Genomic DNA, 13664 nt, shown 5'->3' with positions numbered 1-13664 from the left:
TTCCTTCTTTGTTTTGTAAAACGCTCATTTTTGAATTCGCTGCTGGTACAAGAGTCAGAGTCTTGAACTCTTGAGGGCTCAGCCCTTGAAAGTTCTAGGGCTGAGTTTTACTATGTCTTCCTAGAAACTAGGTGCTCACAAGAGATTCACCCCATTTTAACAGTTTCTGCAATGTTCTATTCCCCTGAAATCTTAAATATACTGAGAAGGAAGCCCCATCAGGAAGAAGACAGCCTATTACTAGGCTGAATCTTTTTTTTTTTAATTATTATTACTGATATATCATAACGTTCTTCAAATGGTATTTCATTACATTCAGTTACTAGTAGGTAGTAGCTAGTTCCACTAACTACCTGTAAAAAAAAAACAAACAACTCCACCCTTGGCAATATGCAAAAGCCAAATGGCCAAGGGCTGCCTTAGCAGCCCAGCTTGGAGCAGTGGGGTTAGACAGGGCCATCTCCAGAAAAGACAATCTCAAATCTCTGATTCATAATTCTAGAGAGATTAAGAAATTACCTTGATGTAAACTCCATAAGGATACATCTGTGTACAACTGGGCATCTCTTCTCATTATCACTCCAGTATCTTGTAGCTGATAAACCTCAGCAGCAAAAGATAAAAAGGATTGATACGTGTGTACAGACTAGTTTTGTGGTTCTTTCCAACAGCTAAAATTGAAAGGCACATCTACCTAAACAAACGCATCAGTATGTTTTATGCCAACATAACCACATGGTTTGGCATTTTCCTGGGATTACAGGCACATTTAAACACTCATCTGTGAGTCTGAGTAGAGCTTTCTGAATCTGCAATGCTTTCTGCTGATACCACGTGTTCCAAAGGCTTTTACAGACAAATTGGCACTCCCAACTTACCTTGCTTGTCACGGACTGGTGATAGTGTTATGGGGTGTTTTTTTTAAGTCTCCTCAAATGCAACAAATTGTACAGCCCTGTGTTCACAGCGAAGGAATGCCCATTCCAATGAGCACAGACATCACAAAAAATGTTAATCACCGCCTAAAAATAGCCTTCTTGTCTACAAAGTTACCTCTAGTAAGTTCGGCTGTCACTTTTAAGTCCAGTTCCTTCTGATGTTTTCCACAGGCAGAAATCTTCTTTTGTGTGAAAGGTAAACTGGTTTGGCAGGAGTTTTGAAAAATTCACTGTCTTCCTTTCACAAAGGGATGGTCCAGCAACTGCAGAGCAGAAGGGCGTTCATGTTGATCTCTGCATTGAGGGTTTGAAAAATCAGTACATAAAATGAATATGCACTCCTGTAATGTAATTATTTGTAAAATTTAAATACAAACTTAGGCTTTTTATTTTTTTTCTTAACTCTGCTGTCATTACTCCTTTTCAGTTTTTTGTTTTGTATTTTATAAAGCTGGTAGAAAGGAGGGCAGAATTTAGGGGAAGAGATTGTTACCATGTATGACTTATAAAAGTGAAATAACTTATTACAAAAATCTTTCTTTGCTCCTCTAAATTCCTACCAAAACTTGGAATAATTCTTATTCAGCTATTTCATGTGCACCAAAAGTGTATTTAAGAAACATGTTAATTATTTGTTTGGCCTTGTGTCAGTCTGTTTTGCCATCTCCAGTCAACCTGACTCATGTTAAGGAGGCCATTTGGGCTTATAGTATTGCAAGAATCAAGGAGTTTGGCTTTTTTCAACACTCAACTTGGAGAAAAGTGAAACAAGGGAAACAATAAAGGGCACTGATTTCTTAAGTAAAAAAATTAATAGGAAAGACAGGATGAGGAAGGTGTTTTATATTTGGGACATGGTGAGATCATATATTAAAACTTTGCCGCTAAAGATGCATCATTTAAAAGAAAAAGGAAAAAAAATACTGTATTGAAAATCTTTCTATTTGTATATTTCCTTCTCCCTAACAACTCCTGATATCTTTTAACTACTAGTATATCTGAATCAATGTATCTATGATATTGCTATTTACTGACAACAGTTATTCTGGTTACTGTTATATGGTCTGCACGGACCATAACAATTCTAATCCGAGGATTAAAATTCAGGGCACTGTCATACCCACTAAATTATGTGCTTCTCTCTAGTGCCCAAATCTGGTCATAAAAGATTGATAACAATTTCATACAGACATCAATTTCATAAGAACCACCAATGGAGGTCGGAAACTTATCTCTTCAGATGACAGTCCATTTAAAAGTCTGGGACAAAGCTGGTATTTAAAATAGAATAAACACCACAGGGGTAATTCTTATAATGAGTGAATGAGTTTGTCTTAAATAAAGAGAGCTTTATGTTTCCAGTAGGTATGTATTTCCTGGGCTGGCAGTGATAACATATTTTTCTGCTGCAGAAGATGAGAATTATGTGAAACCCTTTCACTTAGAATACTGTCCTCAAAACAACTTCCTAGACACAGGCCAGACTCAGCCAATGGGATATTGGAACAGCAAGGCACTTCAAAGAAAATTAGCCAGCATTTGTCTAAAATGCAACGGTAACATGTTTCTGAAGGAAAGTTAAAGGAAACGTAAATGCTGTGTATAAGGCCCCATCAAAAAGAACATGTGACTATTTTTAACAACATTATGGAGAGTAAATCTCTTTTATGTATACTGCTATTCAGTGGCTTTCCTGAAATGCTGTAAAACCTAAGGATTTACAGTACAGTTCTTCTACACAGCCATATGTGCCATTTAAGATAGCCTAAGCTTCCACACACACTATGTGCATTTTTCCTTTTCTTCTTCAGCTAAGAATCCACATACCTGGTTAAGCACGCATGCACAAAGTCCGCTGCAGCTCCCGAGAATCGGTCAGGCAGGGAAGGCATCAGCCCTCTGTGGGCCCCGATATAGAACATGGCAGCTATCCTGTCCATGGAAGCCAGCGGTGGTTTTCCTGTTGCCATCTCAAACACGGTGCAGCCAACGCTCCAGATGTCCGATTTCCTTCCGTATCCAGACTCATTTATAACTTCTGGTGCCATCCAGTACGGAGTCCCGTGCACGGACTTGAGCATCTCGCTGTGTGTGCCGCTGAGGCTGGCCCAGGCTAAGCGCCGGGCACAGCCAAAGTCGATCAGCTTTACTACACCGCTTGGCATGAGCATAACGTTATTGCCCTTGATATCTCTGTGCACCACACCATTGCTGTGTAGGTATGCAACCCCCTCTAGAATTTGTTTCGTATATTTACAAAAGACAATTTCTGTCAATGGACCAAACCGATGAATAATACTAGAAATTGAGCCACCGGGAACGAACTCCATGAAAATGCTTAACATGTTGTCTTCCAGACAAGTTCCTAAATAAGTTACAATATTGACATGTTTCAGTGTCTTCAAAAGATCGACTTCCTCATGCAACTTCTGGTACTCCTTTTCTGTAGTGAGTTGATCTGACGTATCCAAAACAACCTGTTTTACTGCTATTAATTGTCCCTGGCTTGTCAGACCGCAGTATACCTACAACGAAACTAGCAGTTATTAAAATGAAACATGAATAAAAGTGTATGTTCACTTATTTTACAGGGTATCTTTCTGTTTGTCGTGTTTCACTGCATAACCAAAAATATTTATTTGTTGCACTGGACAACAGTCAGTTATAAGGTGAGACGTAGCTCAGAGATGATCAGTGCATCTCTTAACATACTGAGATTTTAACTTACTGTGCCATAGGCTCCCTTTCCAAGAACTTCACCCCTCGTCCACATGATAGTATCCTTGTTAGTTAAAATGCTTCCCGGCACTGCAGTGGATTCCTCAAAGTTTAGCAGGTCTCTTTCTTCATTTGATCCCAAAAAGACTCTACTGTAACTCTGCTTGAAAGATGATGGGCAGCGTGAGGAGAAAGCAAGGGGGAAAAAAAAAGCTTCATATTATCATTACATTTCTTATAAGGAGTAACTTTCACCCGGCATGATTCTCTCTCTTTCTCTTCCTCCTCCCCACCCATACAGTCCTTGCCTGGCACATCGACACAACAGCTCCTGAAACAGAAACTTGCCTCCTAGCTGTCTCTGTCACACCTGAACACGATTGTGCCTTGTGTCAGACAGGCAGCATCTAACATGGGTGTCCTCAGCTGGGTACCAGAAGACGCAGAGGACAGCCCAAGGAGAAGAGACCCGATCATTAATGAGCACACATTACCCGTACTTCAGTTAAACACTGTGTTCTTAGTTAACATCATGACTCATCGTTCATCCACAGTTGTGTTGGAGCATCACCCAAAGGACCTAGCAAGTTACAAGAAGTTATTTTTACCTTCACTAGAGCACTATTTACTATTTCTCCATCTCCATTCATCGTATTTCCTTCTTTCGTATGGGCATTCTGCATTTTGGAATCTGCAATTTTTGTTCTTGCAGAGTTGATGTCTTTTTCTTCAAGCACTCGCAATTCTGCAGCCAGACAACAAAGCAACTCATCAGTCATGTCCTTTTTACCTGCCCAGGACAAAATGTTTTGACTTGTCTGGAAACTGGGACTTGTAACATTTGTTGCCTGAATCACTGAAGGCTGAGTCAATTCATTTGCCAGACTGCTGCCCTGAGGTGTGTATGCCCAACTCTGACCTATTTTTTTTGCAAGGGATTGACACTGCAGACTGTCTGAAAAGTGCAATGATTCACGTGGGTTTATAGTCCTGAAGGAGGTCTGGTCTGATCCCAGGCCTGTGCAGCCGTCCTTATCCACCCTGCATTGGGGCACACAAATGTTCTGGTCAGTTAATGAACTGCTGCGCTCAGCAGCACATTCTGTGTAGTCTTTATTACTGAACTGAAGAAGATTCTGGCTACAGGTAGAAGCTATCTGATGGTTGGATAGATCCTGACTGTCTAAAGAATTCTCTAAAGAGACTTCTGTAATAGGAGATAACTTTGAATTTGAATTTTTTTTATTTTGTCTGGTTGATCGTGAAAGCTCTTCTAAAAATATAAGCTGATCATCCAAGTCTCCACAAACCAGCGACATGCTTGGAGTCTGTATTTGACAATCTGGACCAGAAGTTATTACATTATCTTGCTTTGTGTTGCTATCACTCAATTTGATACTTTTGTCCTTTGGAATTAAGCTTTTCTGCTTTTGTTTGGTACCAGATACGGTCTTCTTTGGCTTAGAATATGTTCTCTTTTGAGTGTTTCTTACTTGGCTGCTCTCTCTCCTTTTATTGCAGGTAGATCTGCAGGTGCTAGCAGTGCATCTCCCAGGTGGAGCAGAACAAACATCTCTGTAAAAACTGTTCTCGTGTTGATCAAGCTCACGCATGTGGGAATAGACTGGAGTTGCAAACATTTCGTAAATACCTGGACCATTGTCATTTGAATTTATTTTCTTGAACATGTCACTGTATTTCAGATGTACAAAATCTGAAGCAGACTGTGCACATGGTAGAGAAAGAGGAGTAACAGGTTTCTTTAAAATAACTGGATTTTGGCAACAGGAGAAACTTTGCTTTTTAAGTTTTTGATCACTCTGAGGAAAATGGTATTTGTTTGCTTGAGGTATTTTTTTCTGACATTTCAGGGAAGTCTCAGGTTTCATGCATGGCAGATGCAAAGATGGAAAAATCCGATTCTTGGCATTCATCTCTTGTGTATGATATTTTGTGGAAATCTCATCAGAAACAATGACTCCTTCAGTTATCTTTATCTTGCTACTTATTTTAGATTTTGATGAATGTTTGTTTCTATTCATCTTTATCTCACCTTTGTCATTTTCTTTGCGAGCAGGAACATTGCAGCTCTGACTAGCACAAGGAGGGAGGCTATGAATGACAGCCCTTCTCCCGGCAGGACGTTTAGCAACGTGTGGTTCCTTGGCTGGTTTTTGTTCAGAGAACATAATGTGGGCAGCAGGTACAAGCTCACTTTGATCTTTTGCAGTAGTTTCTTGCGTTGCTTCTTTTTTCTTTTCAAAATGAAGAAGACAAACATTATTTTCTGTTTGTTTTCCAGAACAATCTTGCACTCTGGGAATGACTGCAGCTCCAGAGTTACCTTCTAAGGCATGGTAGGCCTCTGTCACTTCATTTGTACAGGAAGAAGCTAAATCATGGTTTCCAAGCATGAAGTTCATGCCCTCAGCATCTTCACAGGGTATATAACCCACTGTCATTTCTGGAACATCTCCTCCTATAGCAGTTGTGCAGGAATTCTCCACTTGTTTTTCCTTCTCGCCAGCTCTTAACGTGTCTGTGTTGTTTGACACAGGACATAGAGCTGTAAATATTCCACAGTTTATCACAGCGTAACTTGAGCTGAAGTAGGAAGAGCTATCATCCCAATAACTGACTTGGGTCATAATCTCTACGTCCTTACAAGCCACTGAAAACTGATGCTTTATCTGGTCATTCTTTTCAATATTGGTAGCTACATCAGCTTCCCTCCATTTCAAATAGTTTTCAATTTCTTCTTTGGTGTCACTAGAGTACTTATATTTATCCTTGCTGAAGCAACACAGGTCTTCTGTTGGAGTGAACTTATCAGAAATAGTAGCCACAATCAGACCTGAAGACTTTGACTTTTCAGCGTCTCTTTTTAATAGATTGTCTAACTGATACTGATAAAATTTGTTAGCTGGTTTTACAGGCTGAGGAATAAAGTTCATAATATTGAAGATATTTCTGATCTTGGTGCTTCCATTGACAAAATTATCCTCTAGAAGAGCAAGATGAATTGTTCTTACAGGCTGAAATGTCACTGGTGGCAAATGAAACTGTAATTTCCATTAAAAGAAAAAAAAAAAAAAGTTAATAATGTACTACAGAACAGATACAGGTAAAATCTAATCACTAAGAACCGAGTAGGTGAAGGAAAAATAATCAGAAAATGATTACTCTTTGATATATTCCCATATTTAACTTAACATGAAGTGTAATTTCAAAAACACATTATTTTTCTCACATCCAGAGTTATTCCTAAGTATTTTTAGCACAGAAAATGGGATCCTTTGTTTATGGCCTAAGTCACTATTCATGACTTAAAAATAACAAACTTTGTCCGCATACACAAATTATCTCATCAGTTATTAACCACGTGTTGAGCTATATAGCATGTTTGATATAGGAATTCAAAACTTTCACGTGCCAAAGTTTTCTTGCTGTGCACTCTCACTGAACGAAAGCACCACTCTCATGCCGATATTTAAAGCCTTTTTATGTAACCCTCCAAAGTGTGCTGACAGCAGTAATTATATTCCCAACGGAACTAAGGATCATGAAAGCAGTTGTTAAAAATCAAAAGCTATAGTGTTATAACAGAATGCTATTTTACCCATGCAAAAAACAATCTTTACAAATTATTTATTGCTTTTAAGAGATGTTGCTATAATTCTAAATATGTACCTCTTTCATGTGTTCAATGTAGTCTTACAAAAAACTTCAAAAACCATGTCAGACAGGCCACAGATTTAGCTCACAGAATTTAAAGTATGTTGGAAAATAGCACAGTCTGCGCTACATTTTGTCAGTGAAGTTTAATGGATAGCTACCAAAAGACCATTTTCTGGTATGGCAGCTAACGCAGTAGTCTGTTGTGTTTAGGATGTATTTTATTATTCTTCCCTTCTTTCTTCTCTCTCCCCTTAATCAAAAGGTACTGTATGTCTTTGAAAGAGAACAGATTTGAGAATTTGAGTGCATTGTTGTGATTATTCAGATGAACTGTGAGAATAATTTTCTGACAATATTATTTCTATTCTTTATTTTTATAGGAAAGGGAGAAAAAATAAACTCAAATACACTGTATACTTTTATGCAAATGAATGCAATAGAAATAATTACATAGGCACATGCTCTGACTACACACTTGCATGTCTCTATTCAACATCAGTTTGCAATCTGCAGGAAATTTTTGTTTGCATTCCAAGGGCAAACTGAGGCTTGAATGTGCCAGAAAAAGCAATGAGTGCTGTTTTGAAATTTATCGTTTGGAAGGCTTTGTCTAGTCTGCATGGTTTTAGTCTGAATGTTCAATTTATTCCAAATGATATTCTCTAGAAATCACCAGAGCCTAAGATGTGAAATAAAGCTGTATTAAGTCACGTTGAGGTCAACTGAATTATTTTCTTAAACACTTCCCTCCACTAGGAATACTTTTTTCCATAGCTCCTTTTATGACCTTCTGTCAGAACTTCTAGACTTTTCTGTAACTTTTTTCCTGTGAATACTTTCATAGTCTGCAGTAGGTACACTAAAGCACACAGATAATTCATTAAGTCTTCTGTACAAAGGGCTATTAATTAATAACTATAACGACCAAATTATCTTTGTTTCCAAAAATAGTATATTTGATCTTTTGCAACATTTAAGGCTCACCTGGCATGAAGCACTGATTTATGTTAAACAACTAACTTGCTTGTGTGTACAGAAGTAGCTATCAAAACTGTTTTGTCACGAATCCTGTTTACACGTCACAAAATTTCATGTCAAATATGTTTAATTCTAAAACATTATTTTTATATGTTAGGAAAATAAATTTCAGCCATCACTTAATATCAAGGCAGTTCTTCAATTCTGCTTCAATTTTAAATTACCCATCAATACATGGAATTGTTTTGTTTTTGAATTCAGCAAAGCTAGACAACTGTGTCTAACATACAGAATACACATACCTGAAATTAACTTATGTATTTCCATTATAAGAGGTTCTATATCTTCTTGAACTTCCAGTCCCTTCCACCCCCCAAAATCCCTGATGTAACAGTTCACTGATGATTTTTTATATAGATCTGAACATTTGCTGATATATATGTATATATAAAATCTATGTACAAATAACTGATGTTCATCTGAAAGGCTGAAGAATAAGTAGAAGAAACTACCCGCGCTTCTTTCGTGTTGCTATATTTCAAGTTTTGAAAGTATGTAATACTTTTAATTGTGTCCAGCTTTATACATAACACCATCTTACCTCAGATTTCTTGTTCCTCTTTTCTCGTACTGTAATATTTAACCCTTGAAAATCAAAACAAATGAAATATTGGTTTGGCATTCTTAAACAGAGTACAATTTTCATGCATAAATTAATTTCAAACTGTAGGGCTCTGAGGACCAGGAATCTGTCTAATGTGCAGTTGCAATCCATGTTATAAATCTGCTATAAAGAAGAAAGTTGAAAGTTGAAATTGAATTGTGATACTGAATCTTAAATCGCACTTTCTGTAGAACATGGTGAAATATAGTAATTTTAAAATAGTTTTATTCTAATAATTTAAGCAAATATCTCTTCTCAATTTCAGATGTTTGCTAACTTCAACATGTAGCTAATTAATGCCATTATGAATTAATTAATTCCATTATGAGGAAAAAAGTGAAAGATACGCTATCCTGGCCGCTGCTGAGAATTCCACTATATGTTTTGTGGACTCAGTTTCATTATACAGAGTAATGTTCTCTGTCATCGCTTCTCTTTGTCTCTTTCATTTCCCAAATACACATACACATCATTAAAGAAGATGTTCAACATGGTTGAAAGTCTAGTTAATATGAAGAAGTTGAACAAACATAAAGACAATTTAAAATTTAAATAAAAAGGACATATGAGGCTTTGGAACCTCACTTGATAGCAATGTATAGCTATATTTAAAAGTTGTGACTTTTAAAATAGAACTTACTTTGTTGTGCATGTGCTTGTATTATCTGAAAGGCACCCAAATCCATAAATGATTTTGAAATGTTGGATTCTGTGCATGTGGCCTGTAGCAGAAAGCTGAAGTCAAAGCCGTGTCTTATGTTCTCTTTCTTCAGCAAGAAAGGTAGAGTAGTGTGCTCTCCCATCTGTAACGCTAACTGATTTTTACTTTTAAAACATGCCACTTGTTTATCTGGTCATAATCCGGTTGTTGGTATTATCTGGCTAAAAGGCAAAAAGCAAAAAACAAAACAGTATAAAAAAAAGTGTAAGGAGCCTACTCAGTTCAAATAATCAAGTGACGTAGAAATAATGTGAACAAGAAGACTGTAAGATCCAAGAATGTCAAAGTATTTTCTCTTTCTTGATCCATCCAAGAAGTTGGTGCTCTCCCCAGCAGTATCTGGCTGCAATACCAGGGACTGATTACAAATGACAACGAATGACAGACAACACAGACAAATCCAACACATGAATGGGAAAAAGTATTACCCACCTTCTCCTTCTTGATAAAACCTGATTGCTTCCAGCATGATTTTTTTTTTTTTTAAGAACCATCAGGAAAGTATGTCAGAAGAATTCCAGAGACCAGGTGCACCTTTGTTATTCATAAAATGTGCTATGGCCTGCCTGAAAGAATAGAGGCTATGTAGACAAGACTCAGATTTCAGCCATCTGCTTTCTGAAGAATGGAAAATCCAAATATGGAAAAAAATAAATCCTGTGACTGAAAAGAGGTTGAAAATACAGTCTACATTAATCTTAAAGCTGTATGTGAGATAATTGTCTTTTTAATTAAATCAAACGCTGATGTAAAACCATATACATTTTTCCTCATACTGTACCAAATAATTAGTTCATCTAGTGCAATATCCTGCCTCCGGCAATGACCAGGAATTGACTTTGGGAAGAAAGAAACACTGTATAACTCATAGGGTTGCATCTAGCATCTGGCACTAAGTACATTTTTTCACACTGACAGGCTAATACCTGCTTTGTCTTCATTTTTGAATACCCAAAACTCCCAGCAAAAGAGGCTCAAAAACCAAAACTTTCTGAGCTTGTACACTGCAGTCTCAACAAAGTTTCAATGACAGCTTATTCCAATGAAACATGAAGCCAACTGGAATCTTTCTAGCAATTTGAGAGAAATATGAACCAGTCATTAATTTAATTTAAAAATAATTTGTAAGTGTCTTAAGAAATAGTTGTTCTATAGTACAAAAACAGCGTAGTTTTAAATGTATGCTCAAAAACTAGCTAGTTATTTTTCTCTACAGAGCCACAGTCTCACTGATATCAACAAGCTATAAATTTCATCCTTTACCTCAGATCTATTATAAACTCATAAGTACACACATGGCAATGCATTATCTCTGAATATTACAAAGGTAATTTTTAAGTGTTTAAAAATGTACACATTATAAAAAATAACTTGCAGTTACATGATTGTTTTGTTGTTGTTGCCACTGGATGTCTGTGACCTGTGCTATAAAAGATGCTTTTATTAGGCTTTACCCTTAATTAGAAGGTTATAGTGAACCTCTCTCCCAACTAATCAGCATACACTGAAGGAGCTAGATATCACCCTCTTGCTAAATATAGCTATGTGTGGGCAATATTGATCCTCTACAGTTAACAACATTCCTGAATATGGTGAGTAACCACACCGTGAGCTGGTTCACAAGTACAAAAACAACAACCCTCTTTTCTAAGAAACTCAAAGATGAAAAATGCCACAAGATGCTAGTGATATAAACAATAAGAAACAATGACAAATTGCAGAAGAATGAGAGGGTGAAATTAAAGCTTTTGAAGATCAGAACTTTTTGATGGCTAACCCTTAAAATAAATCTCAATTAATACTTCTTGTGGATTTGGGGTCATTTCTGAAAAACACTATGAACTTCTGTTACTCAAGTGACAAGAACACATAATGTAATTAAAGACAGTGAAACAAAATTAATAAAAGATACTATTATTAATATTGCCTAACTATATTACAATATTTCCCATTGTCTTTATTATTTAGCAAACAATTTATAGTTTCAAAAATACAGAAGATATTGTTAGATACCTTATGTGTATAAAAATATGTGAATGAATATGAATATATATTTAAAGATATATGAATAGAAGCCTCAAATTCCTACAGGGTAACTCTGGGCAACATTCCTCTGAGTGGAAAATTGTAAAGTCCATAATGGAATATGTAATAATGTAAAAATAAGTATTTTTTTCCTACTGTCTAATCAATATAGTACCACAATTTATGTATTTTACCCATTCATATTCTTGCTAATAGTATTGAACGAGGTCTAACTTTTCCTGCAGCATAAATATATTCTCCTTTCTAGATTATGTGGCATGCTTTATTATATTGACATAATTGATATAGTGTGGCAGTGAACTCACCTTTTTAACTGTGTAAGAAATACATGCTATGTCCATTTAAAACAGTGATCTTTCATTAAACTTTTTTTTTTTTTTGCATTTGCACCTTCAATTTAATTTATTGCGATATATTCCCTCCTCAAACAAAAACATTACTTAACCACCATACACATGCTACCTAAGTAACTAGTTTTAGAACTTAATTTGTATGGCAGGCTAAAATAAAGGTATAGTTTTTAGAAGATTGTTTATGGCTATTAAATCTATCAATAGATGGACTGTGAAAAATAGGACACCTAGTGGCTCTTATGTTAATTTCTTCACAAAATTTCCTCTCTGATCTTTTTCTCACATGCTGGTTTCTACCGCATTCCTTGTCCTGACATGACTCAACTGAATAAAATGCTCAATATTATAAATTTTTCACACTTAGTAGCAAATAACATTTTCAACATTCTTTGTAAGTTTTATTAAAAGTTTTTCCTAACAACAACGTCAGATACTATCCTAGCAATGCTTTTTTTTTTTTTTTTGGCAGCGTGTCTGTGTGTTTTTGTTGTTTTAAGTTCCCTCATAAATACTTCATGTCAATTTATTCATAAATAAATTGACTTTTCTATTTTTCTTTGCACCTGAGCTCAGGGGTCTCAGTAGAGCTACTAATGCATCTGGGAGAACTGCCTAACGTCAAGGTACCATTTATTAATGGTGAGATGTATGCAACAGATGGAAGGTGGCGAGCCACATAGCTGCCTGTCCTTACGAACCATTCCAGCTCAGCGTCACTGCACAGCTCAGTGGAAACGAGTTCCTCGTCTTAGTTCACAGAGGAGGAAAGAGAAACGTTGAATGTTATGACTAAGGTCACCCAACGAGCTGTGCAAAAGTAGCTTGAGTATGCACTCCTGTTTTATCATTCTTATGCTAAACACAAGATAATCCTTTAAAACGCTTATTCCGTTGTATTAGTCTGTTAAGAGTTATATCAGATCGTGAACTTCTCCAAACTTCGTCCTTTCTTGGATACACGAGACCCCCTTCAGAGCACTGGCTGACGAGGCCCTACCAAGCGGCCACAACCCCCATCTTACCGTGTGGAGAAGGGGTGACAGAGGCGCAGCAACCCGCCCAGGAGCCGCAGGGCATCCCCAGCTGGCAGCCGTGCCCCTTGGCCGGGCGGCACCACATCCAAACCCCAGCCTCACGGCCCGAGCCCTTCGCTGCGTGCCGCTCCGGCGGAGACGGGCGGGTGCGTTTACACGGCGTTGCCGGGGGAACTCCGGCTGCGGGCCGGGAACCGGGCTGGGAGGCGCTGCTTGGGGCAGGGCCGGCTGTGGGGATTCCGGGCTTAGGGCGAGCTGAGGGGGAGTGGGGAGAAAATGGTGTGAGAGGGGCTCGGGGGATGATGGTGTGAGGGGATTTTGGGGGGAGCTGCTGTGAGAGGCGCCCGGAGGTTCCGTGCCCCGACACCCGGGGACTTAGGGCTCGCTCTGTTTTCTTGAGGACCGCGACACCGGGCACAGGGGGCAGCTCGGCTCCTGGCCGACCGCCTCGTCCGCCCCCAGGTCCAGCCGGCCCCATGGGGACAAGCTGCGACGCCCAAGCGGGTGGGCGGCCGGCCGGGCAGCCATTTTGTG

General features: G+C 38.0%; 1 protein-coding gene across 1 annotated transcript; it reads right to left on the bottom strand.

Annotated features, from left to right (window-relative positions):
• Positions 1-1165: 1165 nt before the first annotated feature.
• Positions 1166-8994, bottom strand: MAP3K19 (mitogen-activated protein kinase kinase kinase 19; the record flags this gene model as incomplete). The annotated part of the gene is made up of 5 exons (XM_082763231.1): positions 1166-1232; positions 2766-3463; positions 3667-3816; positions 4265-6718; positions 8914-8994. The coding sequence occupies 5 exons, from the start codon at positions 8992-8994 to the stop codon at positions 1166-1168; spliced, it is 3450 nt and encodes a 1149-aa protein (XP_082619357.1).
• Between the last annotated feature and the right edge of the window lie 4670 nt (positions 8995-13664).

This window comes from Aythya marila (assembly GCF_965140915.1).
Source record: "Aythya marila genome assembly, chromosome: 6".
NCBI lineage: Eukaryota > Metazoa > Chordata > Aves > Anseriformes > Anatidae > Aythya > Aythya marila.
The sequence above is the reverse complement of the archived record's forward strand: the minus strand, read 5'-3'. Positions and strand labels throughout refer to the sequence as shown.